The sequence below is a fragment of the Hydra vulgaris genome, chromosome 10, assembly GCF_038396675.1.
Source record: "Hydra vulgaris chromosome 10, alternate assembly HydraT2T_AEP".
Classification (NCBI taxonomy): domain Eukaryota; kingdom Metazoa; phylum Cnidaria; class Hydrozoa; order Anthoathecata; family Hydridae; genus Hydra; species Hydra vulgaris.
In genome coordinates, this window is record NC_088929.1 from 33,795,106 (window position 1) to 33,822,637 (window position 27,532).

The 27,532-nt window shown below is 29.8% G+C and overlaps 2 protein-coding genes across 2 annotated transcripts in view; both read left to right on the top strand.

Annotated features, from left to right (window-relative positions):
* Positions 1 to 4,167: 4,167 nt before the first annotated feature.
* LOC101234822 (huntingtin-interacting protein 1) overlaps positions 4,168 to 27,532 on the top strand; it is a 167,091-nt gene continuing 143,726 nt past the window's right edge. The window contains exon 1 of the mRNA XM_065807880.1: positions 4,168 to 4,207. The gene's annotated coding sequence lies outside the window, so the exon portion shown is untranslated. The remainder of the gene's footprint in view (positions 4,208 to 27,532) is intronic.
* Positions 6,009 to 7,007, top strand: LOC136086290 (uncharacterized). The gene has a single exon (XM_065808583.1). The coding sequence runs from the start codon at positions 6,009 to 6,011 to the stop codon at positions 7,005 to 7,007; it is 999 nt and encodes a 332-aa protein (XP_065664655.1).

Below are 27,532 nucleotides of genomic sequence, written 5' to 3' on the forward strand. Positions count from 1 at the left end.
AGTTGATGAAGTATTTTTTGTACTGTTCTCAACTAGACTTATATTCATCCATAAATTTTAAGTTTCATAGTATTATCTTTCAGCGTTTAAAAATAATGACCATATAAAATTTATAACCCCCTCAAATTGAGGGGGGTTTAAACTTTATATGGTCATAATTTTTGAAAGCTAAAGTATTTTACTATGAAATTTAAAATTTATCGATGAATATTAATCTAGTTAAAAACAGTACAAAAAATATTTTATCAACTTGTTGCTCTCACGTTTGGGGCAGCGGGGCACAAAAATTGGGGCTTTTTTGTTCCCAGCCTCCAATCATTGCAATTTTTTGCAAAGCATCCTTATTTGACATAAGTATAAACATATAAATGTTTGGAGTTTGCTCCATGTCTGGAAGTTAGCTATCTCAAAGACCAAAAAATGCTGGATCCGCCACTGTAAGCCTTATAAAATAGCTTTGTTTAATTTAAAGTTTTCAGCAGTAATTAAATGATATTATTTTACAATTTTCGTAGTGAAGTTGTTTATAAGCACCAGCAAATAGTGTTTTTATTATTCAAATCACGAATAATTATTCGTTAAACTTCGGTATCGAAGTTAAACGAATACTACTATTCGTTAAACGAGTAGTGATGTTCGTTAAACGAATAGTGTTGTTCGTAAAACGAATAGCGCTGTTCTTTAAACGGGTACATTATTTATTCATTAAGCAAATATTACTATTTGTTTAACTGTTAAACTTCATAATCGAAGTTTAACCAATATTCACTGTTCAACTTCGATTGGCAAAGTTAAACGAACTTTGCCGGTGCTAAGTTGTTTTATACATTACATTTAAATACATCAACGAGTTTAAAATAAAGTAGAAACAGAACATAAAATAATTTAAAATATTTAAGGACGTATGCTATTAAAAGAATGATTATATTTAATTTCTGCTTGAAGAAACTTTTACGTCAGCTCTGTGATTAAATCAATATTAGATTTTGATGTAGAGAATATTGTAAGAAATATTTATAAGTAGAAAAACTGATCACACGTGTTTTGGCAGAAAGGATCGAGTTATCAGAACGTATACGATTGTGTACGTATACATACTATACGTAAAAAGACATGGATTTCAGCCAATCAAACGTATATAGCTTTTAAAATTTACCTTGAAATGCAAAGAAAATTAATCTCCTTGAGTATTTCAAATTTTTTGTATAATAAAACCTAAAAATAAACGTAATATATGCGTATATCATATTTATTTAAGATAAATCTATTTATCAACTAAACCTGAAATAATTTTACATAAAATATTATTTAGGGGAATTTTGTGTACTATGGGCGGATTCTTTCAATGCCCTATACATATAAAATACTGTTTAAATCAGAAAGTATAACTAAAACAAAGTATAAAGTTAAATCTAACTAAAACAAAGTATACTTTTTTTCCATCGCTATCGCGAACGAGGCCAAATTCCTCTAAAAATTTGTATTGAGGATTGCGATATATAAAGGGAAGCCTCATTAAAATTTCTTGGTGTCCTCCTTGACGAAAATGGAGTATGGAGAGATCGTATAAAGTATCTGGAAGGTAAAATATCAAGTAGCATCGGCAAAACCTTTTGTAAATCCACTTTGTTTAAAACTCATTTAAAACCTTTTGTAAATCCACTTTGTTTAAAACTCATTTAAAACCTTTTGTAAATCCACTTTGTTTAAAACTCATTTAAAACCTTTTGTAAATCCACTTTGTTTAAAACTCATTTAAAACCTTTTGTAAATCCACTTTGTTTAAAACTCATTTACCCATTGTCATCTTAATTATGCCAACATTGCTTTGTGCAGTATCAATTATAATAAATTTAAAAAACTCCCTAATATGATTCATGATTGTATTTATTGTTAGCCTTTCTCACAATCGTTATTCTTTAAGCTAAATATACTAAATATTTACCAAATAAATATTCATCATCTTCTAATTTTTATGTTCAAAACCAATAAAAATACTATTCCTAAAAAATTTTAATTTTTTTAGTTATCAATTTATAATCTATTTTGTAAGAAAGGTTTAACTTAAAAGCTAAAAGCATGAATTTTGTAAAAATATAATTTTGACTTAAACTTTAAGTCAAAATCATATTTTTTTCAAAATTCATGCTTTTAGCTTTTGATTTTGCTTTTTTTCTTGTTTTTCTTAGTGTTATTTTTTCCGTTTTTTAAACTTTTTTTTTTTGTTGAAATTAACATTTATAGATAAGCTTATGCTTACACTCTGGGTCAGACTGACGACGGAGGTTAGGGTATTTTCCCCCGGGCCCCTTTGTGCCAATCCGACTCTGCTCACACTTGTCATTTTTGCATTTTTCACACGTTAATAAATAATTATCTAAGAACAATTAAAATGCAAATTATTATTATCATTGGCAAATTTCTTCATTTTTTATAAAATGTTAAAAACTAGTAACCTGTATGACTTTATTATAACATTGTAAGACAGTCTAGACTGTTCAGGATTTATCCTTTTCTTTACAGCATTTCTTGCATTAGAACATGTTGATGCAGACAGCCACTAACAAAAGACAGTGCCTTTTTCTGAGGTTAACCAAGTTGTAGGCACCACTTCAAATTCGGCTGTGTCGATAAAAAACACAACAGATCATAAAGACATTGTAGTTTTACAAATTATAACTTTTGCAACTGTGATATTTAATTCTTTATATAAATATAATACATAATATAAAAATGTACCGTAGCCCTTTTATATGTAGATATACATATAAAAAGAAAAGGGTAATAGTTAAAGTACCATTGTACACAAATCTGCACACAAGTGTACATTAGTTTACAAGTTTATTGTTCTCCACCAAATTCTTCTCATCTATACCTACTACTAATTAAACATTTATATATTTTTTAAATCTTGTATATAAATGAATACAAATATAAAAAATTATATATATATTAGTAAATGTAAAAAACATATTTTATCCACAAAAAAGTTGAAGTTTTCTTTAATTGTTTACAAACACAAAACGGTAACAGCCTTAAACAAATAAATAAATTTAAAAAAATAGAGTGTAATACTAATTTTCAATATCATTATTTTTTAAACTTTAAGATATAAGGGGATCTACTGATATTCCTGATCCTCGCCCTTGTACTTATTAATCATGAACCCATGATAGATCGGTTGACGTTTCTAAGTTGTCAGAGATTTGTATCACAGATGAAAAAGGAAGTGTGGTCAGTTTACCAGCTTCTTCTATAACTGTTCAAAATCGGAAAGAGTTTGGTGGCGAGGAAACTACTCCCGATCCTACCATCTTTTCTTATACAACCATGGCCTACTTAAATTAAAAGTAATTAAGTAGGCCATGTAATTTAAGTAGGTCATTATACAACTCATTGGAGTTGCAGGGATAATGACTTAAATACCTTGTTCAAAATCCACTAAAGTCGAAACTAGAAGAATTAGATTATCTGACTCGTGGTATTACGTTAATAACATATACATAAATTTCAAAGGGTAATGATTTCAGAATGACTTAATAGAATTTTTTGTAAGTATTACTTTCTTTTTGCAAAAGTTAGGGAAATATACAGTCAAGTACCATTTTTCAAGCTAGTTACTTTACTTCTGAAAAGCTATTTAAAGCTGTTGCGTAAGAATGGAGATTTACAATTACATGATTGCCATGCATATCACAATTGCTATGTTGACAGAATCAGATTCCATCAGAACATATAAATGTCCGTCTACAGGTGTACCTAATTTATCCAACGAAGAAAGGCTTAAGCAGGCTAAAGAGAATCCATCAAAGCTTATAATTAAATCTACAATATTTCTTGGTCATCAGAAAGTTGCTCTGTAAGGTCATCACGATGATGGGCCAATCGTTGAAATAAATGAAAACTCATCAGTAGTTAATGATGGCAATTTTTGTGAGTTGCTTCAATTTCGAGTGAATATTTAAAAAAAAAACACTTAAATACTGTAATTCTAAAGAAATATACATAACTAATAGTATTTAAAATGAAATATTATTTTCCCAATAAACTCTTCGAATTGGCCCCAGGTTAAATTATTTTTTTGTAATTATTAAAAAAATCTGTAAATCCGATGCATTGTTTATGAGATCTGTTAGATTTAAAAAAATTGTTTAACTATATTCACGGAAAAAAACACATACTGAAACTTTTTAGTCCCTGTGTAATAAGGAATAAAAAGTTCAAAAAGATCTCGACCAAAAGGTAATCCACTGTTATTCAGAGTGGTAGCCCTCTTATCAAATATAAAATATCAGATTGAGCAATTTGTAAATCTTGATGATAATGACCACACCTTATTCAACTGACCAACTTGTAGCTCTAGCAGCCAACTGGCCGGGCCTTGGTCAAGGTAACCATTCAGCTGCTTCTCAAAAGCTTGATGCTACGATATCAAAACTAATAGTCACAGTCAGCATGCTTCTCACCCGCGTATCTGTTCTTGAAACTGAAAATATTACTCTAAAAGCAAATCTTTTTCAACAGCCAAAGTCATCATCTCCGAGCTTGACCACAAATTTCAGTTCAAAGTATGCTTAAAAAACTTAACTATAATGCTGCTTTTAAAGCTGTTGGGCATTTCAAAAAAAAAGATCAACAATACCACCAGTTTAACTACAATAGCAGCTGAACCAAATGAATTGATCATTATTGAGTTTGACTCGAATGAGCACCGCAATGATCTCTTATCTAATGCAAAGCGACTTGCCTCAATAGATGAATTAAAATCTGTCTACATTTGCCCAGACCGTACACCTCTCGAACAAGAAACATTCAACAACTTAAACAAAAAGCGTGCTACAGAAAATGCAGAACTATTGACAAAAGATTTACTTGACAAATCCTTTCGATTTGTCATCCGCAGCGAAAAAATCAAATGCATTGACACATCCAAAACAGTCAACATCATTGGAAGAGAGAGGAGTCCATTCCTCAAATGGAAATCAGCTGCTGAAGCCATTCAGTCGCTCTCAACATTTCACTAGTTTAACATTCTTTAACAAGACCAGCTCTTCCATCAAATTATCTCATCTTTCGTGCTTCTACACCAATGCAACCTTCCTCAATCCAATAAAACTCATCGGACTGTCCTTACTTGCAGAAAACAACGCTTTGACATTATTTTTATCACCGAGACATGGTTCAATGACCAATCAACTCCTTCTCTTCAGAACTACAACCTCTATCGTTCAGACCGTCGCAACCAAATCAGAGGAGGTGTAGTTATATATCTAAACAGTAGAATCATCTTAAACAAAATAGAGGAATCCGTACTACACAAAGATTGTATTCCTTAATATTCAGAACAATTATGGGTTGAACTAAAGCTTTTGAATGAAACTCTGCTCCTAGGCTGCATTTATAGACCTCCATCCTCCGGTATCGAAGCCTTCTCAGAGATTTCAAGTGCTATTTTCCATGCCAAAACTTTAATATTAACTAAAAAATACAACGGTATCATCATTGCTGGTGACTTCAATTTCCCAGAGATTACTTGGACTTCCAACTTAGTCTTTTCCTCTAGTAAAATTGGTCTCAGTTCTTCATTTGTCTCTCTTTTTCAAGATTATCATCTTCACCAAATCGTCACTGTCCCTACTTTCAAACCTGCTAATCGCCCTATGACAAACACTCTTGATCTCATCATATGTAACTCTTCATATCGTGCTAGCAAAATCAACATCGGTCCTCCACTCGGTTTGTCTGATCAATATCATTGCACTATCACCTGGCATTACAAACTGACTTCCAGCATAAAATTATCACGTTTCAACAGCTCTAAATTTATATACAAGCACGGTAACTACGAAAAAATCAACAAAGAATTCAATAATGTTGACTGGTCGTCTATTTTTTAAGTCTTAAACGTAGAACAATGTTACCAACTTTGGCTCAACAAATACAATGAATGTTGTCTTCAATTCATCCCTTGTATGCCAAACAAACCATCCCCCAAAAAACAACCATGGATGACAAAAGAACAATTATCTCTTATTTGTCTTAAAAAATCGCTCTGGGTTCGTAACGTAAGTTCAAAATGGAAAATCACATCACTGGTTAGGGAATATAGGGAAAATAGAAAGTTTGTTAAAAAATTAAGTCATTCTTCTCTGAAATCTTTCGAAATTGCCCTTGCCAATGATAAGCGTAATCCTAAAAGACTGTTTTCATACATAAATAGTAAACGCTCTGTAACAAATCAGATCTCATCTATGCGAATCACCAGTTCCAGTGAGATCATTAGCTCTGAAAAAATTACAATTGCCAACTCACTTAACAATCAATTTCAATCAGTTTTCAGCAAAGAGCCATCCAATAACAATCTTCCCCGTTTTGATCGTAGAACTAACACAACCCTCAGTAGCAAATCTTTCGATACTCTTGCTACTCTAATGGAACTCTCAGCCCTAGATATATCTAAATCACTTGGTGTAGATAATGTCAGCCCTCACATTTTACGCTTTTATTCTACCTCAATGTCTTCTCCACTTACTCTCATCTTTCAAAAGTCATTTGACAATGGTGAAATTCCAAGCTCATGGTTCAAAGCAAATGTAACACCTTTATTTAAGAAGGGCTCCAGAATTGATCATTCAAACTATAGACCAATATCCCTCACCTCGATTCCATGCAAAATAATGGAGAAATTAGTTATGAAGGCAACCATGCAGCATCTAAAATCAAACAATCTTTTATCAAATAGTCAACACGGATTTTTAGAGAAAAAAGTATGCATTACAAATCTCCTTGAAACAATGGACTTCTTAACTGGAAATATAGCCAGAAATCTACCAGTTGACGTTGTATTTCTGGATTTTGCTAAAGCTTTCGACAAAGTCCCACATCAACGAATGCTTTACAAATTAAAAATGTACGGAATCAAAAGTAATCTTCTCAATTGGCTTTTCTACTCAACAGGTCTCAACGAGTCATCCTTGGCGACACTCAATCGAATTGGTTACTTGTGACAAGTGGAGTTCCGCAAGGATCAATCTTGGGTCCAATTTTATTTGTCATTTTCATCAATGATCTGCCGGATGTAATAAGCAAAGAAAACAGTTGTAAGATCTACGCAGATGACACTAAAATCCTAAGCATTGTCAACTCACTTGCTGCTCAACTTCAACTTCAATCAGGTATTGATAAATGTTCCAGTGGACTAAATCTTGGCTCATGGAGCTAAATGCAAAGAAATGCAAGGTCATGCACTTTGGTAAAAAAAAATTAACTCCTTTCAAGTACTCAATGGATGAATTAGGCCCTTGTTCAATAACGACTCGAACTACATTGGAAGCAACCACCTCTGAGCGTGACTCGGGAATTCAAATTACCAATGATCTTAAAGTAGAAACCCAACCCATCATTGCCTCATGTAAAGCAAATCAAATGTTAGGCATCCTAAACACACTTTCCAATCTCGTGATGCTTCTTTTTAGAAAAAACTCTACTCCACCTACATCCGTCCTTTACTTGAGTTTGCAATTCCAGCTTGGAACCCTCATTTGGTGAAGGATGAACAAACTATTGAATCAATCTAGCGCAGAGCCATAAAAATACCAGGCAAACTGAAAAAGTTAGACTACAAGTCCAGATGTTTACAACTTGGCCTATCTTCTCTTGTTGAACGTCGTAAACGAGGTGACCTCATCCAAAAATACAAAATTATTTATAACATCGACATAGTCAACTAGCACTTTCCTTTCATCACAATTCCACCAAGAGTAAATCACAGAGAAAGAATTCACCCTGAAAAGTACAGCAATAATTTAGCTCGTTTCCAATTTTTTAACAATCACATTACCAATACATGGAACATGTTACCAGATAAAGTAATCGGTTCTCCAACTGTCAACAGTTTTAAAGCGAGCCTCGATAAGCTCTAATGTTACCACAGCTCGCAGCTATCCTTAGTGAAAGTTACAATATGAGCTTCACAAAAACAAACTGTAATCTGACAATCTATGATTTACATTTTGTCAATTATTTTTACTTTTGCTGTTACAAATATATACTACTATATACTACTATATACTACTATATACTACTATATACTACTATATACTACTATATACTACTATATACTATATCCTCGCCCTATTCTATATATATTCTTTTTTGGATATAATATATAGATGTGAGTAGTAAATATATAGATGTGAGTAATAAAACAAAATAATTTGTTTATAAAATAATTGTTTATTCATGTTATAATCAACTTGACTGTTTATACCACAAAAGAGTTCAAATAATAAATTTAAGAATATTTATTTAAAAACTAAAATAAATTAAACAATTATCTTAAGAAAATGCTTCCTTATTACATTTATTAAATTTTAAACTAAATTAAGAAGTTCTAAATTTTCATACAAAAACATCAACATTTAAAAACATCCAGCTGTCATTCTGTGTCGCTTTGCATACAAATTGTTCAATGCGTCAGAAAAAAAGGGCTCACTTGGTGCACTGGTAGCAGGTGTACAAAAAATCATGGTTAAAATACAATACAATACTGGAGACACATGTTGATTTTGATACCAAAAGTCTAAAATATTTTGCTCATGCACTGACAATTTTAATATAACCACGATTTCTTTATTTTAAATCTAAACTTACATTTTTGTCACCATCTTTTCCCGAATCATTATCTTTATCGTCAAATGATAAATTTTTAAGTTAACTGGAATTGTTTCATGAAATTTTTTTTTGATAATTCAACAAAAATTTCTTCACGCATTTTAAATATTTTTTTATTCTCTTACTTTATATTTGGAATAATTAAAGAACATGTTGCATAGGCCTGAAAACAGGGCCGGCGCGAGTAGGTGTCACGTGGTGTTCCATTGAAATTTTTGCTGATTAAAACAAAAAGGTCCTTTTTTTTTTGAAATTCGCCGACTGACTTGTCTAAATGGTCTACATTTGCCGACTGACTTGTCTAAAAGGGTCAAATTTGCCAACTAAATAAACAAAAACTTCAATGATGGGGGAAAGGCCTTACCCACCCCCATCCCTCCCTCCTTTCTCCCGCACATTTCCCTTCTTTAGCACCGGCCTTGCCAGAAAGTAAGGTACTTTCAAGCTGATGCAACATGTTCTTACTTGATTTAAGTTTAATGGTTACTTAATACTTAATACACTTACACTGCTAATAGTAAATACACTTACTTGAATAATGCGTGATTGATTGATACTTGATTAATGCATTTACTCTTTCTTTTAACTTAACAATTTCATCTTCATCGAGCAAATATTTTCTCAAATCTTTGTATTGTTATTCGAAATAAAGATAACTTTTTTACATAGTAGTGAAGTTTAAGCATTCTTTCTGCCACGAGAAATGTGGAGTGCCAACGAGTTTTCTCATCTTGAATCAAATAAAAAATGTGATTTTTTTCGACGCCTTGTCGAATTTGACTTCTTATAAATCATTAAGTTGAGAAGAATGATTGAAACATATGACAATTCACTTGGTTAATGTTTTTGTGATGAAAAATTTTTGTCAAATTATCTTTTTCACCTTCTTCAACTAATTCTAAGACATTTTAAACAACTTATTGCAAAACATGTCCCATGCATCTTATTGGTTAAATGTTTAAATTAACTTTTAAAAAATTAAAGACAGTTGCGTACGTTGGCGTTGTCGGATATTGTTTTATTATCAATTTTAAATTTTTCTAGGATTTAAGGCAATTTCAGGATTTCAATTTTAAATTGTCTGCCTTATGGCGCCCATTTAGGTATGCAAATCTCAACTAAAAACCGATGAGATTAGTATTTCAGAAATGAAATGTGCTGTTGCAGATATGTAACTGTAGATTTGACATATCACCAACCCATTAGTAGTAACAGATAAAACTTTAATTGACAATAATTTCGACTTAAAATTTCGACGTAAAATTTTTCCTCGATATTAATCAGTTAAAAAGATCTTAACTTTTTTCGGCAAGGCACTTGGTACTTTGGATTTAAACAAAAAACAAATTCTTTAAAGGTATTACTTTCTACCAACATAAATGGAAGACAACAGACAATAATAATTGTTAAAAGATTTCTTTTCGTCGTTTTTTATTTGGCGTTATTATTTCACGAGCATGATTTTGTCTCCTCAATTGAATAATATTTGCATGTAGTTTTATTTGCTTTTTCAATGAGCTTCTTCAATTTTTTTTTGACGGAATGCAAAACTGGTTTCGCTATCGTCATGATAGGGTTTGCTCATCTAGTCTTTCTTTTTTCCAACCTTTTCTTTAAATCAGATATTCGAGAGGTTTATTTAGTTGGAGAAAACGTATTATTGTTCAACATTTGAGAAAAGGGGCCATAAAGGACGTCATGCAAATAGGTGGGAGGGGGGAGGGGTCCAGATTAAAAGGACAAGATAGGACAAGGGGGAGGGGGGTCATTAGAAAAGAACGTCACTTTATATAATTTTTTTATGTAAACATGTGTTTATATGAAGTTAACGTAAGGGAATGTTATGCTTTTATTTATCGTAATATAGGAAAGAAATTCGTGCTGATATTTGTTTAAATTTTATTTTTGTATATGTAAATATATTGAATATATTGCAATTAATTATATATTGCTCAACCCTTGGTAGTTTCTCATATCATATATATCATTAGTTGATCGCTACGGGTTTTTGTGCTAATTCTTTTTGCGAAATTCGTCGCCAAGGTCATAGTGTTGATATCATTTATGATTTTTAAATAGAGTTTTACAAATATTTGTCCAAAGGGAATTGCTTGTGTAGCAATTATAAATGATTGTCTAAAGCGAGTATTACAAATGATTGTCCGAAGGGAATTAGTTGTGCAGCAATCATTACATAAAGCATACTCTTTTATTATTTTTTCAATGTGGCAAAAGTGTCAAAGATCATTGTTGTCTGTATATTAAAAGATGCATAAAAATAGTCTTCTAAATTCCCTTATAAAATTTTACAATAATGATCATCCGTTCGAGAAAAAGCCGATAGTCAAAAAAAAGTCCATAAAATATGGAATGACATCAAGGAAAAGCAAGATTTGGAGGTTCAAGTAAAGACTTTGATTCAAAAGTATACCTCAATGGTCTTGAAACAAAAAGGTTCTTTAATGTCATTTTGGGCCCATCAAACATCCGAGCAATCTTGTTCCTTCCCATGCCAGTTCTTCTTCTTTAGAGTTCCAGCTTTTTTCAGATCAATCTATTGAGCCAATAGATATCGTTCATACCACGCCAGATGCTTTTCAACACGATATCCTGAGCACAGTTCAAATTGAGTCGAAGAAGGCCAAGACTCATGCTCAAGACACAATCAAAGCAGAGATCGTTGTTTTGAATCGAGAAATAGTTGCTATGAAGAGCAGAAAAAGAAGTGGCCTATGGACCGATGGTGAACAAGAAACCATTAAAATGAAGAAGGCCAATGTCCAGAAGCTCACGAGTAATCTAAACAAGTTGATTGGAAATATGAAGTCAAAAGAAAAATCAAGGGCTGAAAAGAAAACAGTTATGAATTAGGTAATATTTATCGCATCATATAATAATAAGTTACAATAATAATATTGTAGAAAATGAGCATTAACTAATTTGTATAGTTCTTTCGGTACTGTAGGTGTTCGCTGACCACCCGGAAGCGAAAAAAGCTCTTAAAGTACGTGGCGGAATCGGTCGCCCTACTATTGAGGTAGACCAATCTGAGATATTGCGTGTCATTATTCAACTTGCTGAACATGGATCTGCTGCCCACTGTATTTGATGTGAGTGTATTTGATGAGAGTACATGATCAGAGTGTATTTGATGAGAGTACAACTTTAGTTAATAAAAAATTCTAATGGATTATTTTAGGTCTCAATATAACTTTTCAGCCTCTGAACTTATTCACTGATAATTTTTTAATTACTTTTAAAGAGCCTCAAATCGTTGGATGAGCTTGGTGCTGAGCTTGAAAAGAGAGTTTACAATCTTAGCAGAAGTGCTAAGATTGTAACCTATCTTTTCGAGCTCGCTTGAAGGAAAGAGACACGCCCACACGGTTCCAGTCAAGTTAATGCGGGCTCAAAAAGGCCTCCATTCAAGCCACGTGGATGGTTCATTTTGTACAGCAACTATAAAGATTGTGGAAGAAGTTTGCTCTTTTTGGGGCCCCAAGGATGTGTGCTTTATAAGTCAAGACGATAAAGCTCGGATCCCTATTGGAATAACCGCTGCCAACAAACAAGCTCCTATATTGATGTATATGGAATATCGAGTTTCTCTTCCTAGTCATGATTGGGTTATCGCTGCAAAGCACAAACTCATCTCGTCCGTCTACGCAGGTATTGCAATTAAACTAGCAGAAAAAGTTGTAACATAGATTCAAAGTTTATCAATTACCAATTCAAAAAATATTTAAATTGATACCATAATAGTGATAGCACCATGTTGGTGATGGCACTTCATTCCAACTTAAAAAGTAATAGTTAGACAACTGTTTAGCACTGAAAGCTGTTTTGCCGTGAGTTCAACTCTGATGTTTACATTCCTTGCATTTATCCTTAGATAGTCAGTCGATGTATGTACACTCGTGTCGATGTATGTACACTCGTGACTAAAAGGTTTTTGGATTAAAAGTAAATTATACCGAGTTAAGGATGGGTTGTGTACAGTTTCATCGAATCACTTATCAGTAAATAAACTAAATAATTTATAAATAAAGTCAGAAAAAATATGAATACAAAATAAAAAATTCAAATGTGCGCGTATATTTTTCCACACTCGGTGTAGTTGTAAAAGCAATGTGTAAATTATTTAAACGTGTAAAGCAATGTTTAAATTATTTGAATTCTTTTTTTGAAATTAACATTTTGTCAGCGTATTATGTCCGAAAAAAAGCTTCAGATATTATAATTTTTTTGCTTCAGGTTTTTATAATGTTTATAATAACTTTTCACCTTTTTATATAACTTTCAAAATCTTTTTAATACCCCTAATATTGAACCTAAAGGACACCATTTTTGAGTCGGTGGAGCAATTTTGCTCAACTGCGTTAATCTGATTATAGTTAAAATCTTTTGAAAAAGTCCCTTAGATCCTAGCTCTAATTTCTTCTGGTACATATTATATATAGTTGTCAAAATACAACGTTTTTAACAACTTTCACTAAAAGTTTAAGCACACCGACCAAGAAAGAGTTCATTTGACCTAAATAACGTATTTATTTAAAATCTTATTCAAATCTGGACAAGCAATCGTGATTTTTTGGAGATTAAAAAAAAAAATTTCTGGTCTGAGTTTTTTAGCCACAAACATTTTTATTTTATGTTACGGAAAAATTTAAAAATGTCTATTTTTTTCGTCTTGTCATCATTATTCAGAGACCTAATCATTTAACGAAAATATGTCGTGGTCAGTAAAATATCATACAGACTCTGTAATATATTAAATTGCCTTAACTACACCGAGCATGAGAGAGCGCCTAGCAAAGAAATTGTCAGAAAATGTGCAGTTTTGACTGCACTTACTAAATAAAAAAGTAAATATAACGGGGGAAATTCTACATAATAAATATTTGCATAACTTATTTAAATTTATGACGGACGAATTTAAAGTTATTAATGCCTACACAAACTTGAATCGTTTAAAAGTGAATAACATTTTTAAAAACAATTTTTTTTCCGTTACAAAAAGTCACTTGACTTAATGTCCGATTTAAATGAATATTCACTACAAACGCGTTTGTCGGGTATTGACTGTGCCATGTATGAAAAAGAACAGGTAACTTTTAAATGATCATGATATTAATGATAATAAATAAAAATGATAGAATCAATTGTGATATTTTCCCTCTTGAAGTTATTCCCTATTAAATGCTACTTTTATATAGATTTTACCGTGCTAAATTTTGAAAGTGTGCATGCATTGCCTACTTCAATACAGTTGACTCTCGATATCTCAAATTCTCAGGAAACCGGGAAAATAGTTCGAGATATCGAGAGGATTTTGGCTAAAACGAATGCGCAAGAGACCAGAAATTAAGTTCAAAAAAGACAAAAGTTCGAGATATCGAGTTGTGGAGATATCGAGAGTCAACTGTAAGAAGATTATGGAGTGTACATACATCGACTAACTTAAATAAAGAAAACATGCAAGGAGTGTACATAAATTTGGAAAAGAGATAGGGTTCGGTTTGGCATTAAGATTATTTGACTTATACCAAATCTAAATCTTGAGTTGGTGCATGTACATGTAATTTCCCTATTTAAGTCAGTCGATGTATGTTCACTCCACTGCATGTTCTCTCTATTTAAATTAGTCGATGTATGTACAAAAAAATAAAAAAATAAACGAAAAAACAAAAAGAAAAAAACTAATACATAAAATATAAAAATAAAAAGAATGAACGGAATAAACAATAAAAAATGTAAACAAACACTTTCTTCTTTGTAAATGGAATTGGAATTTAATTTAATTCCTATAATGCGATCGCTGTAGCGGCTAATTGTTGTCACATGAAAAATTTTTTTCTTAAGAATAATACCGCGGTAATAATATTAATAATATAAAAACTATATTATTAGAGGCTCTAGTACAGATCCTCTCTCATTTTTTTATGATTGATTATACTAGAGAAATATAATCCCGATTAAAAATCATATAAAAACATAGGTCTGAAAATCAAGCACTCAAATCTGATGTTAAAAGTACAAAAAAATACACCTAAGCCCTAATATTCGATATCTTGATTATCAATCAAGGTCATCGAGGCTACGATTGAATTTTTTATTAAAATTATCGCATAAACAACCTGGTTTCCATCGTGATATTTAATTTGAGAAATTTTAAATTTTTAATCAAAAATTTTTTGTAGTTAAATTTTTTTGCTTACTTCACGTTTTTTTTATAAGTATCATTGTATTTATAAGTTTTTTTTTAATCGAAGTTTTTATTATACGTTCTATGCAGTGGCAGCGTAACATAATAAGTGACAAAACTCATTCCTGTAGCCATTTTTTTTCCATTTCTACAACCCTAATTTTGATATTTAGTATTATATTTTAGTATTCTTGGCAATTAGTGTCAAAAAGAAGTTTGTGTGGCCATAAAAAAAACTTTTTTTGTGTTAATATGGTACTAAATCATAAACTGTAATGAGCGTGGTATTCTTTAAGCACACAATAAGGAGATTTCTGTGCTGATTACATTGGATATGCTGATGATCGATGAATCTCTGCATAAGTTCCGACAAATAATCAGTTATCAAATCGCGTTTTTTTGGCCCCTCATTGATTTGAATTCTGCTTTAGCTCGACTTGATTTGTTGTCACTCCTATGAACTAACTGCACCGTGTTGATATAAAGGCCTTTGTACAACAGTTTATACTTTCAGCAAGTAATCTTTAAGTTCTACATCAGCTTTTTGAGTAATGGTTTAAAATGACTTTAACCTTGAAGAAGGTTAGATTTTTTTTTCTTCAAAAAAAAAAAAATCCTCCATTTCTAAGATGTTTTAGGACTTTCAGATTCTGGTAGGGGAGGGGGGATGTATTCCCCCTTTGCCCCCTCCTCCTCCTCCTGAATCCGTCACTGGGTTTAGAAACGTTTGCTTGGTTATTTGTTTACATACTTTTTACATACATAGCTTTTTTACTGTCAAGGAATACTGTTACAGTTTGGTTTATGATAATAAGGTAATAAATCAGGCTAAAACACACCCAGCAAACTTCTATAGTGGATTTTCAGCGTACCTATATAAGCATTTTAAGCGCTCCACTGTAATTTTGCTCAATAATTACTTAGTGGACCATTAATGGTCGCGGCTAAAAGTGGCAAGCCATTGACAAGCGCTTTTGTTTTAACTATGAACTGGTTTATTCAGGATTTTCATTTTGAATTTTTATATTTTAATGTTTATTTATTTTTTACTTTAGCTTTTTAACTGTCTGTTTTTAGCTGTTTCCACTGCTGTGATTAGTGTTCTAATTCATTTCCCGCCTGATTTGTCTTAATTATTAACCTCGACAAGTCTGTGTACTGTTTATAATATTATCATCAAGCAAATGTTTACCAACAATAGCCTTTTTCTTCACAAAATTTAATGCAATTTTTAAACGTTTGTGAAATTAAATCTAAATTATAAATTGCTATGTAAAATTTAATATATTTACAAATTTTATTATTAACAACATACTGTCGATTCGGATAACTTTGAATGTTTTGCACGCTTTATATACCTATAAATGTATTTAAAATTAGATATTTTAAATAAATTTATTGGTATATAAAGTTATTTTCTAAGTAGTTAAAGGGGGATTAAAAGTTATATGTGCATTTTAAGTAGCTTGGATTATTATTAATGAATGGGAATTTTACAAATATAAGAAAAACTATAAATAGCATTTAATTTACTTGTCAAATACGAATGCTTTGCAAAAAATTGCGATGATCGGAGCCTGGGAACAAAAATACTGCAAAATTTTTGCCCACTTGCCCCAAACGTGAGAATAAAGAGTTGATGAATTATTTTTTGTACTATTTTCAACTAGGCTTATATTCATCGATAAACTTTAAATTTCATAGTAAAATATTTTAGCGTTCAAAAATTACGTTATGTTATGTATTTATTTTAAAATCATAAATGATTTTAAAATAAATACATAACTTATAAATATAATATTATAAATTTATGAGGGACCAAGGCCCTTCAATGCTTGTTGTAAAGCGCGCTAAAAGTCTAAATTTCTTTTAAAGTAATGTTGTTAAAATCATTCATACATTCTGTAATCACAAATTATGTAAAAATTGAACCTGTTTTTGATTTTAACATGTTTACTTTCAAAGAAACAGTTTTTTGTAATATCTTAAAATGTAAAAAAAAAATAATTTTAGAAAATGAAATGAATTTATACTGACACCGGGAGGAGGGGGAAGTGCAAACACTCCCCCCCCCCCTCCTTATTTTCTAAAGGACTTTTTTTAAAATAGTTTCTAAATATAGAGGACTTATTTAAAATTTTAATTGATAATTGCGCCCCCTCCCACTTTGAAACGCGTGTCGTCGGCCCTGTATGTGAATGTATACATATATATATATATATATATATATATATATATATATATATATATATATATATATATATATATATATATATATATATATATATATTTATATATATATATTACTTTCAAAATTGGCTAATCCGACTTGACGTAATAATTTGACATTTGAAGATTTTGAATAAAATGACTTGACGTAATAAATTAAGTCCTGTACCAGAAAAAATCTGTGCGGACATTTTAAAGGATATTTTTTTAACTATTGTATTTCGATATTGAATGTTATATATATTTTAAAAGTACATTATTATTATTCTTAAATTTCACTTAAGAAAATCTGTAAAGTTTTGTACTTGAGAACGCACACACTTTGCGTTTTACACTCGACATCAGCTTTTGCACGGTTTTTGGCTGGACTTTCATGGTAGCTCTAATCAATTTATTTTTGAAATCTTTAATGTTTCTGCTTCTTTTACATTGAACCTTAATTTTCTTTTGACAAGAACGATAGGACGTAGTTCGGGACAATTTGGTGTATTGCAGAATTTTTCAACGAAATCTACTTTATGTTCTCTAAGCCATTTTAAAGTTGACCCAGAGTAGTGGCATGATGCTAAATCGGGCCAAAATAACGGGTTACCCGTGTGTATTCTTAAAAACGGCAAAAGACGTTTCTTGAGGCATTCTTTTATGTATATTTTGTTGTTAACTGTTCCCGTAGTCACAAAACATGAGCTTCTTTCACCACATTCACAAATTGCTTGCCAAAATAAGAATTTTTTAGCAAATTTTTGCATTCCAATGCATTTATAATTAGAATTCAGTTTCTTGCGATTAATTGCTGAGTAATATTGTTGTCCTGGAAGAGATTGGAAATATGCAGCACAATAAGTTTCATCGTCAATAATCAAACAAGATTTTTTGGCACATAATTTTTTATAGAGCAGCTTTGAACAACGAATTGCGACATTTTTTTGCTTTTCTTCACGACGAGGAACTTTTTTCTTTTTGTTAGATTTATAACCACATTTTCTCTTCACTCTTTGTATAGTAAAAACACTTGTTTTGAATTTATTCGCTAAAGTTCGAACAGAAATCTTCGGTTTTCTGTCTAAGGCATCTTTCAGTTTTTTACGAAGATCTCGTCTAACAAAACATTTTTTTATTCCACTTCCTGATTTCCTTTTGATTGTACCAGTTTCCTGAAATTGTTTCACAACGCTTTGCACTGTTTTCAAAGCAACCTGCAACTCTTTAGAAATTGTTTTGTCTGGTACACCAGGATTTTCAACGAGAAAATGCAAAAGTTTTTCTCGCTTCTTATCTTGATTTGATGACATTTTATTAAAACTAATTGCTTAAATAACAGAGTTGTTTAAATTTTTGAATAACACTAATACAATGACATTTTAAAACAATTAGCTATTTAAAATGATGCACGGTTTCCGTAAACACCACATCAAAACACGCGCAGAATTTTTCTGGTACATGTCGTAAACTATGCACTATGCATATAGAAATATAATTTTTGTCAATTTTTTTCATCGAACCTAATTTCGTATTAAATTATACTCCTAAATATTTAAGTTTAGGCAACTCCTCTATGTTTTGACCATATATATCCTAAGTTTCGTTTCATTAAATTCGCGTTTGGATTTGGGCTCAATTGCAATATACGTATTTTTTCGCATTTTGTTTTTATTTTTGTCTTTTGACAATAAGACTCCACTATGTTAAGTATATTTTTTAGATCTTGTAAACTATCTTTCAACAATAATAAATCATTCACATACATATTTACTCCTGTTTTGATTCCGTTTATCTTGGATTCAAAATTTGTTTTTTTAATCTCACTTATCAAGTTTTCAACATAAATTGAAATTAACCACTCAAAGTGCTTGAGTTGATGACGTTTAAACGATCAAATTCTCTGGCAACATGATAATGAGCAGTTATAATAGTTAGAGCAGTTACAATGCTCTACAAATAACATTGCTAAATTTATCTATTAACTTGTGCACCATGGTATGTATATTTACTTTATCGATTGTTTTTCAATCGTTAATGATATTTACATGTATTGTTATAATTTTTGGCGTTAAAATAACTAGCTGTCTCCTTCAACACATAAATAACATAATTGCAGGAACTGTTTTTCTTAATGATTAAAACCATTTAATGATTAAAACCAAATCTTTTGCGTCTTTTGAGCCTATAACAATTTTTTGAAATTCTTGCGATTGCGTCTTTAATCATTGGATGATTAATCATTGGATCATTAATCATTTACCTTCATCTAACGTACAATAAAATCTTTCAGTCACAGTAGTTAACAAGTCAGCTTTAGAGCAAGAAGGTCGAAAACCATACTGATTGTCAGAGAGTAAGTTATTAGACTCAAGATGGAATGTTAAAAATTTGTTGATCAAAGGCTCAAAGACCTTGCTAATAATAGAGGGAAAACATATTGAGCATTCTGAACTCTCTAACATATTAATAGTTATAGAGGTCAGAGTGTTCACCAGAGTTTTAAAAAATTCGAACCACAGATACTATTTTCCAGAAGCCAGGAAAACGAGATTTAGTTAAACACTTATTAAATAGTATAAATACAGTTAAAGAGAGTTTTAGAAAACACTTTTGTAATCACAAAAAAAACTGAAATGTTTTCTGGATCACAAGTCGTAAATGAGTTCAATGAGAAATGACTTTGGCAATGGAAGGCAAATTGATTTAGATGTCTAATAATGGGTTAACCTGTTTAACTGGAATGACAGGAAGAGTGTTGCCAAAAGCTTCAAGAGTTGAATTAAAAGACAAATTCTTTGCAAGTAGTTCTGCTTTATCCTTGGCAGAGGTAATAAGATCTTTCCCCTGAATTAGAGGTGGATTGTTAGACTTACCTTGTTAATGACACCGTTGAGGATTTTCTCAGTCTCTTATGAGATAAGATATGAGATTAAGTAAACTGGGAATTATGGAGCTTAGCATCAGATCGCACCTTTTTACATTGATTTCTTGCAATAAAAAAAAGGAGTTTATTCACAAGAATATTGTTCTTTTGAAAAAGATGATTATAAATAGATATAGCAGCTGCACCAGAAAGTGAAAACCATCGAGTTGAATGAGGCTTGACTTAGAACTGATGAGAAGGAATAAGAGCTTCCGTACCTGCCTGGATCCAGATAATATATAGGATCGCATTTATGAGCAAAGAAAAAAAAGACATCAGCCCAAAAACTGTCATGAAGAAAAGTAAGAAAAGAATCCCAGTAAGCTTCAGAGTAGTAGTAAGTAGTTTGATGATGGGGTAAGTAGTAGTAAGTACAATTAGGGTAGAAAGGTAAGTAGTAAGGAAGTAGTAAGTACAATTAGGGTAGAAAGGTAAGTAGTAAGGAAGTAGTAAGTACAATTAAGGTAGTAGTAAGTAGGATTAGGGTAGTAGTATGTAGTTCAATGATAGGTAGAATAAAACTAAGTACAACTATTATAGTAGAGTAAGTAGTAAGGAGTTTGATGATTGGGTGATAAAAATAAAAGTAGTACGGTAGTAGTAAGTATGATTAATGTAGTTGTAAGATTAGGGTAGTAGTAAGTAGTTTGATGATTGAATGATAAAAATTGATCAAATAAAAATCTGATGATACAAAGCTAGTTAGAAAACTGGTGAATAATTTTAGAGTTAACCTAAACTTCTCACTAGGGTTCTGCAGAAAAATTTTGAATTTATTCAACAAAACTATGAGAAAAATGAGATTTTCTCATAGTTGAAAAAGTTTGAAATAATTATGGTCTTTATTTATAAAAATTGCAAAAGGTTCCAAACCCTACTAAAACTGATGAAAAATGAAAACAACTTTCTGCAGAAAGTTGTATGGAAATTTTCTAAAAACCTTCTGTATTATTAAAGATAATGAAAGTTATATCAAATACGATTAGCAAAATCCTGGTGCTGAACATTATATTACCAAATAAAGAGAAAAGTTCAATAATTTAAATACTTCTCAAGCTCAAATGCCCCCTGCAAGCAAAGAGTGTTGGCTTCTTATCAAGACAAAATAAATGGTAGTATCGTCAGCGAACAAACTGTTTCTAATATGCTAATTAAATAAATAAATCAACTGTTAAGCTTTATCATTTGAATTCAATTATCTCTTGTTTAAAAACTGACATTGTCTCTTGTCTTATTTTATTTTTGTTTCTTTTTGAGTTATTATTTTACAATGCTTAAAAATACTTGTCAAATTGCCATAAAAATCAACAAACTTTGATAAATGTTAAAGGATAAACGTTAAACAATTTTTTAAACAATAATTTATTTTAAACTTTATCTTTACTATAATTCTTCTCAAATAGACAAGAAAAAAAGAAAGAAAAAAAAAAAAAGAATGGGATTATTTATAATATTACATACTATACAAATATAGTTGTATCCTATATAAATATTAGATATAATTATGTATTATATGTAGTTACTAATGTTTTATTATCATCTTTATTACAATCAATTGTCTTCTTTTTTTCAAACTTCAATAAGAACTCAGAAAAATTCAAATACTTGCTAAACAGATAACAGAGGTATACCTTTTCAGACAAAAAATTATTATTCATTGTATTTATCATACAATTTTTCAGATGGACTTAATTACTCTTTGTTTTATAGTTTATATTTATTTTACACATAAACTACAAAATGTTATTTTGTTAAACACCCATTAATTACTTCATTAAACACCCATTAATTACTTCATTAAACACCCCACTTCATTAAACACCTACTTTAATCTTATTTGCAAAGAAAATAAATAAAATCATGTTTTCAAGATAAATTTATGTTCATTAGATAAATAAAAACTTTTTATAGTTGAGAATGTAAGCAAATATAATTAACAATTTTTAAATAATGCGTATAAATGTTGAAGTAATAAAAGAAAATTTCTGAAAGAAACATGTATAATAAAATTTAAATTAAATTGAATTCTTTTCATTTTTCTAATAAAGTTAATTGAACTATTCCATGCCAAATGGAACAATGGTCCCAAAAGTTTTGTGGACCATCTGAGACCACCATTTTGTGGACCATCTCAGATTTTTTCATTGTTTTCAACAACTAATAGCTTTTAAATAAGTTTTTTAGTTGTAAATTATCAATAAAAAGTTTTAAAAGTATTTTTTAGATTGAAATCAATATTCTATTAAATTGTATCTTCAATATAACTCCCATTCTTTGACAATTTTGTTAGTTTAAAACTAAATAAAATTGTTGAAATGTTTTTAGAACAAAAATAGTAAGGATGTTTCCGCTCTCTCCGTGTTGTATTGGGGAAGTGTCAAATGAACAGTGCAAGTGTCAAATGAACAAAATGATCAGTGCCATCTTATTAAATTTAGTAAATCTTAAAAAAGCGTTTTAAATTTCTTTTAATGCACTCATGACTATATGAACTCTTACATCAAATTTCAAATGTTAGAAGAAATAAATAGGTGATATAATTTTTTTATATATATAAAATGCTATATTAGTATATAACATGCTATATTAATATATAAGATGCTATATTAATATATAAGATGCTATAGTAAAAAAGATTTCTGAGATTTTAAGACATAAGAAATTGAGTTATTCCAAAATACTACTAAGTTTTCTATATTGTTTAGCAGTCTGGAGTGTAAGAAAAGTGATTTTCAATTTTGACAATTTTTTTGTAGAACTACGTCTTAATTATCTTGTTTTTCTTTTTTTAAACAATTTGTTGAAACAATTTTACCTTTACCAAGTGCTGTTATTTCTACACCAAATATATTGGCAACAGCAATTTTCTGTAACATCTCTTATGCTAATAATTTTACATTTTACATATGCAATTCAATTGTTTTTTCAAAAAAAAAAAAAATAATTCTTAATAATTGTTTGAAATTTATTCAAAACTACTTATTATAGTTTTTATTTTATTATTATTATTATTATTATTATTATAGTTATTAAGTATTTAAATCTTTTTTAATATTAGTTTTTTAAAATTTTTGCATGCTTATTCAAAAGATTACAGCAATACTTATGTCACATAATCACCTAATTTAAAAAATGAAAAATTCCTTTTTAAAATAAAATTTATAAGTTATATTTACAAAAAATCTTTTTATTTTGCTGCAGATATAGTGGTGCTCAAGAATTGAGTTTCAGCATTTTAATGTATTATAATATTGCTTTTTTCTCTTTATTTTATATGTGTATATAAAATGTATATGCATATATATATATATATATATATATATATATATATATATATATATATATATATATATATATATATATATATATATATAAATTTAATTTTGCTGTGTGCATATATTCAGAAAGAGTGCTCGATTAATGATATCAGAGCTATATAATCGATTTTTTGACGAGATTAAATCAAAATAACAACATAGTTTTTACTACTAAAAGTTTCATGCATTTAGCAATCCACACGTAAAAAATACATTGTTTTTTTTTTGTTAAAAAGATATACTCTTTATAAACATCGTGACGTTCAAAAACAGTTATAAAACTGTTACTATTTGCGAGCGTGGTTAAGTTTTTTAATTTTTGGGCTTGTGGTTGTCAAGAATAGTAAAAAGCCACAACAAGAAAATCAGTTTAGAAAGACCAAATGAATACCCACCCGGCAAGTGCATAAATAAAGAAAACTGCCCTATAATAGGAAAATGTAGACCCTCTAATGTTATTTATAAATGTATAGCCCCCCTCCAACCTACACTCAAGAAAAAGTATATATTGGCCTAGCTGAAGGTGAATGGAAAAAAAGATGGGCTAACCACAAACACTCATTCACAAACAAATAGCAGAAAAGTATATATGGCAAATAAAAGAAAAATTAAAAATAACACCTAATTAAATCTGATCAATAGTTCAACAAGTTCCCGCCTACAGCAACATAACAAAAAAATGCTTGCTTTGCCTTTATGTAAAACTTTACATACTACAAAGGTACGCAAGAATTATTAAATAAAAAAATAGAAATAATATCTAAGTGCCATCACAAAAACAAGTTCTGTAGATATACATACATGCTTATATATACATATATATATATATATATATATATATATATATATATATATATATATATATATATATATATATATATATATATATATATATATATATATTTATATATATACATAAATACATATATATGGATATATATATACATATACATACATATATATATATATATATATATATATATATATATATATATATATATATATATATATATATATATATATATACATATATATATATATACATGTTGCACAAAAAATTAGATTTTATAGCATTTTAGAGAAAAATGGGGTTATGGTTTGCAATTTTCATCTTAATTTTATTTTTATCCATTAAATTGTTGTGATTCAATATAAATTCTTTAATAGTTTACTGTTTTAAAAAAGGAACAAATTTTAAAAACGCTTCTTTTCAGATAAGGACGAAAATGATTTTATATTTAAAATAAGCACCAACATGAACTTTCAAAAATAAAAAAACTTGTTTCTATTGTGTTTTCCAATCAAACTTAGACATTTTCCCCTAGATTCCAATAGGTTTGTTACAAATCTATGACGCTTTTCATAGCCATATCTCATTTCTGATGCCTTTGTGAAAATTACAATAATTCTTTCCATGTTTTGATGATGACGGGATATTTTTGAATATATAATGGACTGTCATTGGCTTTCAAAATATCTTCATTTAAAAAGACATTCGGTAAAGGTGGTGAATTAACTTCCTCAATGTTCCAATTTACAAATTTACTGTAATCATTGGCTCCAAGGTTTAGTGTTACAGGAAGTTTAAAATGTCTATTGAGTTCGTTAGTATTTCTGGGCTTGAGTATCCTTGAGTATCTAACTTCTTTTCTTTCGTCATTTACAATTGCGAATAATATATTCTCAGTGTTGGCAAAATACGAGTCTTGTTTTAAAACTTGCTCCATTACCTTTTTGATATAAAAGTATGCAATCGTATACTAGGTATCATTTTAAAAGGTGGCTACTTTACCTTGGCGATTTTCTTAAAGGTGTAGTGTTATAGTACATTACGAGACTCTGAAATAAAGTTTTACAATATTTTTATAATGGAATGAATCTCATAATAAATTTAAATGTTTGGAATCGATATTGCCTATGGTGACAAAATGTAAAAAAATCTTTTACCAGTATTATTTTATCCAAATTAATTCAAAAATAAACAACAATAGACTAATTTGAACATAAATATTTTATTGATATGTACTCAGTCTGTTGTATAAAATATGGATTTACAAATTTATGCTAAAATACAATGTCTATATATTTATGCCAAATTATATTGAAGAGGCATCTATTTGTAATTATTTATGATCGTATATAAATAATAAACTCAATCTTGATGCTTTTTTTGTCTTGATACACTTTTTTCTATAAGTTTCTGTGTTTTTTATTATTAGCTCATGAAAATTCGTTGAAATTCCACAAACAATAACTATTTGATTGAGAGAACCAATCATGTTTAGCAGAATAACACGATCAAATATATGAAAACATATATTTCTTTGAATCATTGTAACGATATAAATGCGTTCACTTGCAATTTGCAGACTTTGAATTACCTCGGTTTTAGTGAATTATTTGCAACTTTAAAAAATGGTGGAATTAGCAGTTCAACTCCAAGTGGACTTAAAAAATGTTGTATTGTAAACCCTCTGTCTGCCGTAAATTCTTCTCTGTATTTGTATAAATCTTGAGAACAGATATAAAGGTAAAACCACCACCTTAGGCAGTGCCAACTAAAATCTTTACAGTAGTGTGGCTTTATTATTAGAATTTATGCATTATTAATGAACGAGGTACAGCTACTTTTACATCTACACAGTCAATGATACTTAACATTGGGAAATTTCTGACTGAGGCATGCTTAATTTATATCTAATTTAATAAAGGACATAAGCTTAGACTGAACATCTTTATCTATATAAAACTTAACCAAGTTATAATAATATTACTCATAAGTCCTTTTCAGGAAAAAGAAGCGTTGCATGAATATTTCTTCTTAATTGTGCTAGTTATTATTAATGCTTATAGTGGTAAAAGAATTCCAATTTCTACTATTTTCATTCTCTTTCACTTTCACTTTCATTCTCTTGTAAACGCTTGATGTTCTATAAAATAATGTTTTCTCCATTTTCTCCGGAATCAATAAGTATAAAAACTGCACTAGATATTTTTCTATTGGAAATTCTGTGTAATGTCAATAAATTTATTGCCTTCATTTGCCATTGTTTCTTTCTTTTTTTGTTTTTATTTTGAAACTTTTTTATTTCTAAATTGTTGTTGATGAACGTTTCCCTATTTAAGCAACTACATGTTTTTAGGATCAACACAGCCAGTCTACACTTTTTTTTTGCGTATTGGAAATTGTCTAAAAGCCAATGGTTTCCTTGCTTTTCCAACAGCTTTAAAGTTATTTCTGCTACAAAGAAAATAAATAATTTAGCATCTTTTCGTAAAGAGCATTAAGTAAATTCAGCAGCTTTATAATTTCCTCTGCCTTAAAATACGAGTGCGAATGATATTATGAGCCAGTAACATTAAAACCATCTAAACCGTTTTTTCGCTTTGTCAAATTGCGCTACGGAGAAACTTCATTTTTATACTTAAGAAAATTAAAAATTCAATACTAGAAACCTTTAGTTTTCTGTATTCAATATAATAACTTCGATTGCAGCAGTTGAAGGCGGCGCAATGTTTTTCAGAAGATTTTCTTATGCATATTTTTTATTAGAAGCCATTTGGTTTGTTTATCAACCTTTGCAACTTAAGCCTCGTTTTGAGTTTTTCGGGCGTTTATTTATGAAAAGGTTTATTGAGCCATATACCATAAATTTTGAGCACCATTTAATGCCAGATAATGTGATTTAATATGGAACCATCCTGGTGCATTATAATTGCAATTATAGAGTTGCATAATAATTGTAACTAATTCAACAAGTTCTTTTGTCGGCATTACTGTAGAAATATATAAACGTAGAACGCGATTAGCTTTTGTGCTTTTGTGAGCCACCGACCGTGATGAATGTTTCTGGGAAAACTTTTAGATATTTTATTTGAATCTCTCCTGATTGAATAGATAAGCAGATACTGTAAAAATATTTTTGATCTGAGCTTAATGTACTAAAGATGTTATCAACATATGAAAAGCACCTTTTATTTTTTCGAAAGGAAACTGCTAAATTAGTTAAGTCTTCTGTTATTTTTTTTACCAATATCTCCTTTAAATGATACTGGGCCAGAAGTTTTTCCATCAACTAACTCGAACAAATGTTTAAATGGAAGTCCCTTTAAATGGAGTTGACAAATGAGCCACTGGATTGGTCTATCAAGTTCTATTTCTATTAGTTTTATTACTCCTCCAAACTTATCAGTGTTTACTAC

What these genes read in the sequence shown, in the direction of transcription:
- LOC136086290 (XM_065808583.1), top strand. Translation starts at nt 6,009, where the DNA reads ATGACAAAAGAACAATTATCTCTTATTTGTCTTAAAAAATCGCTCTGG.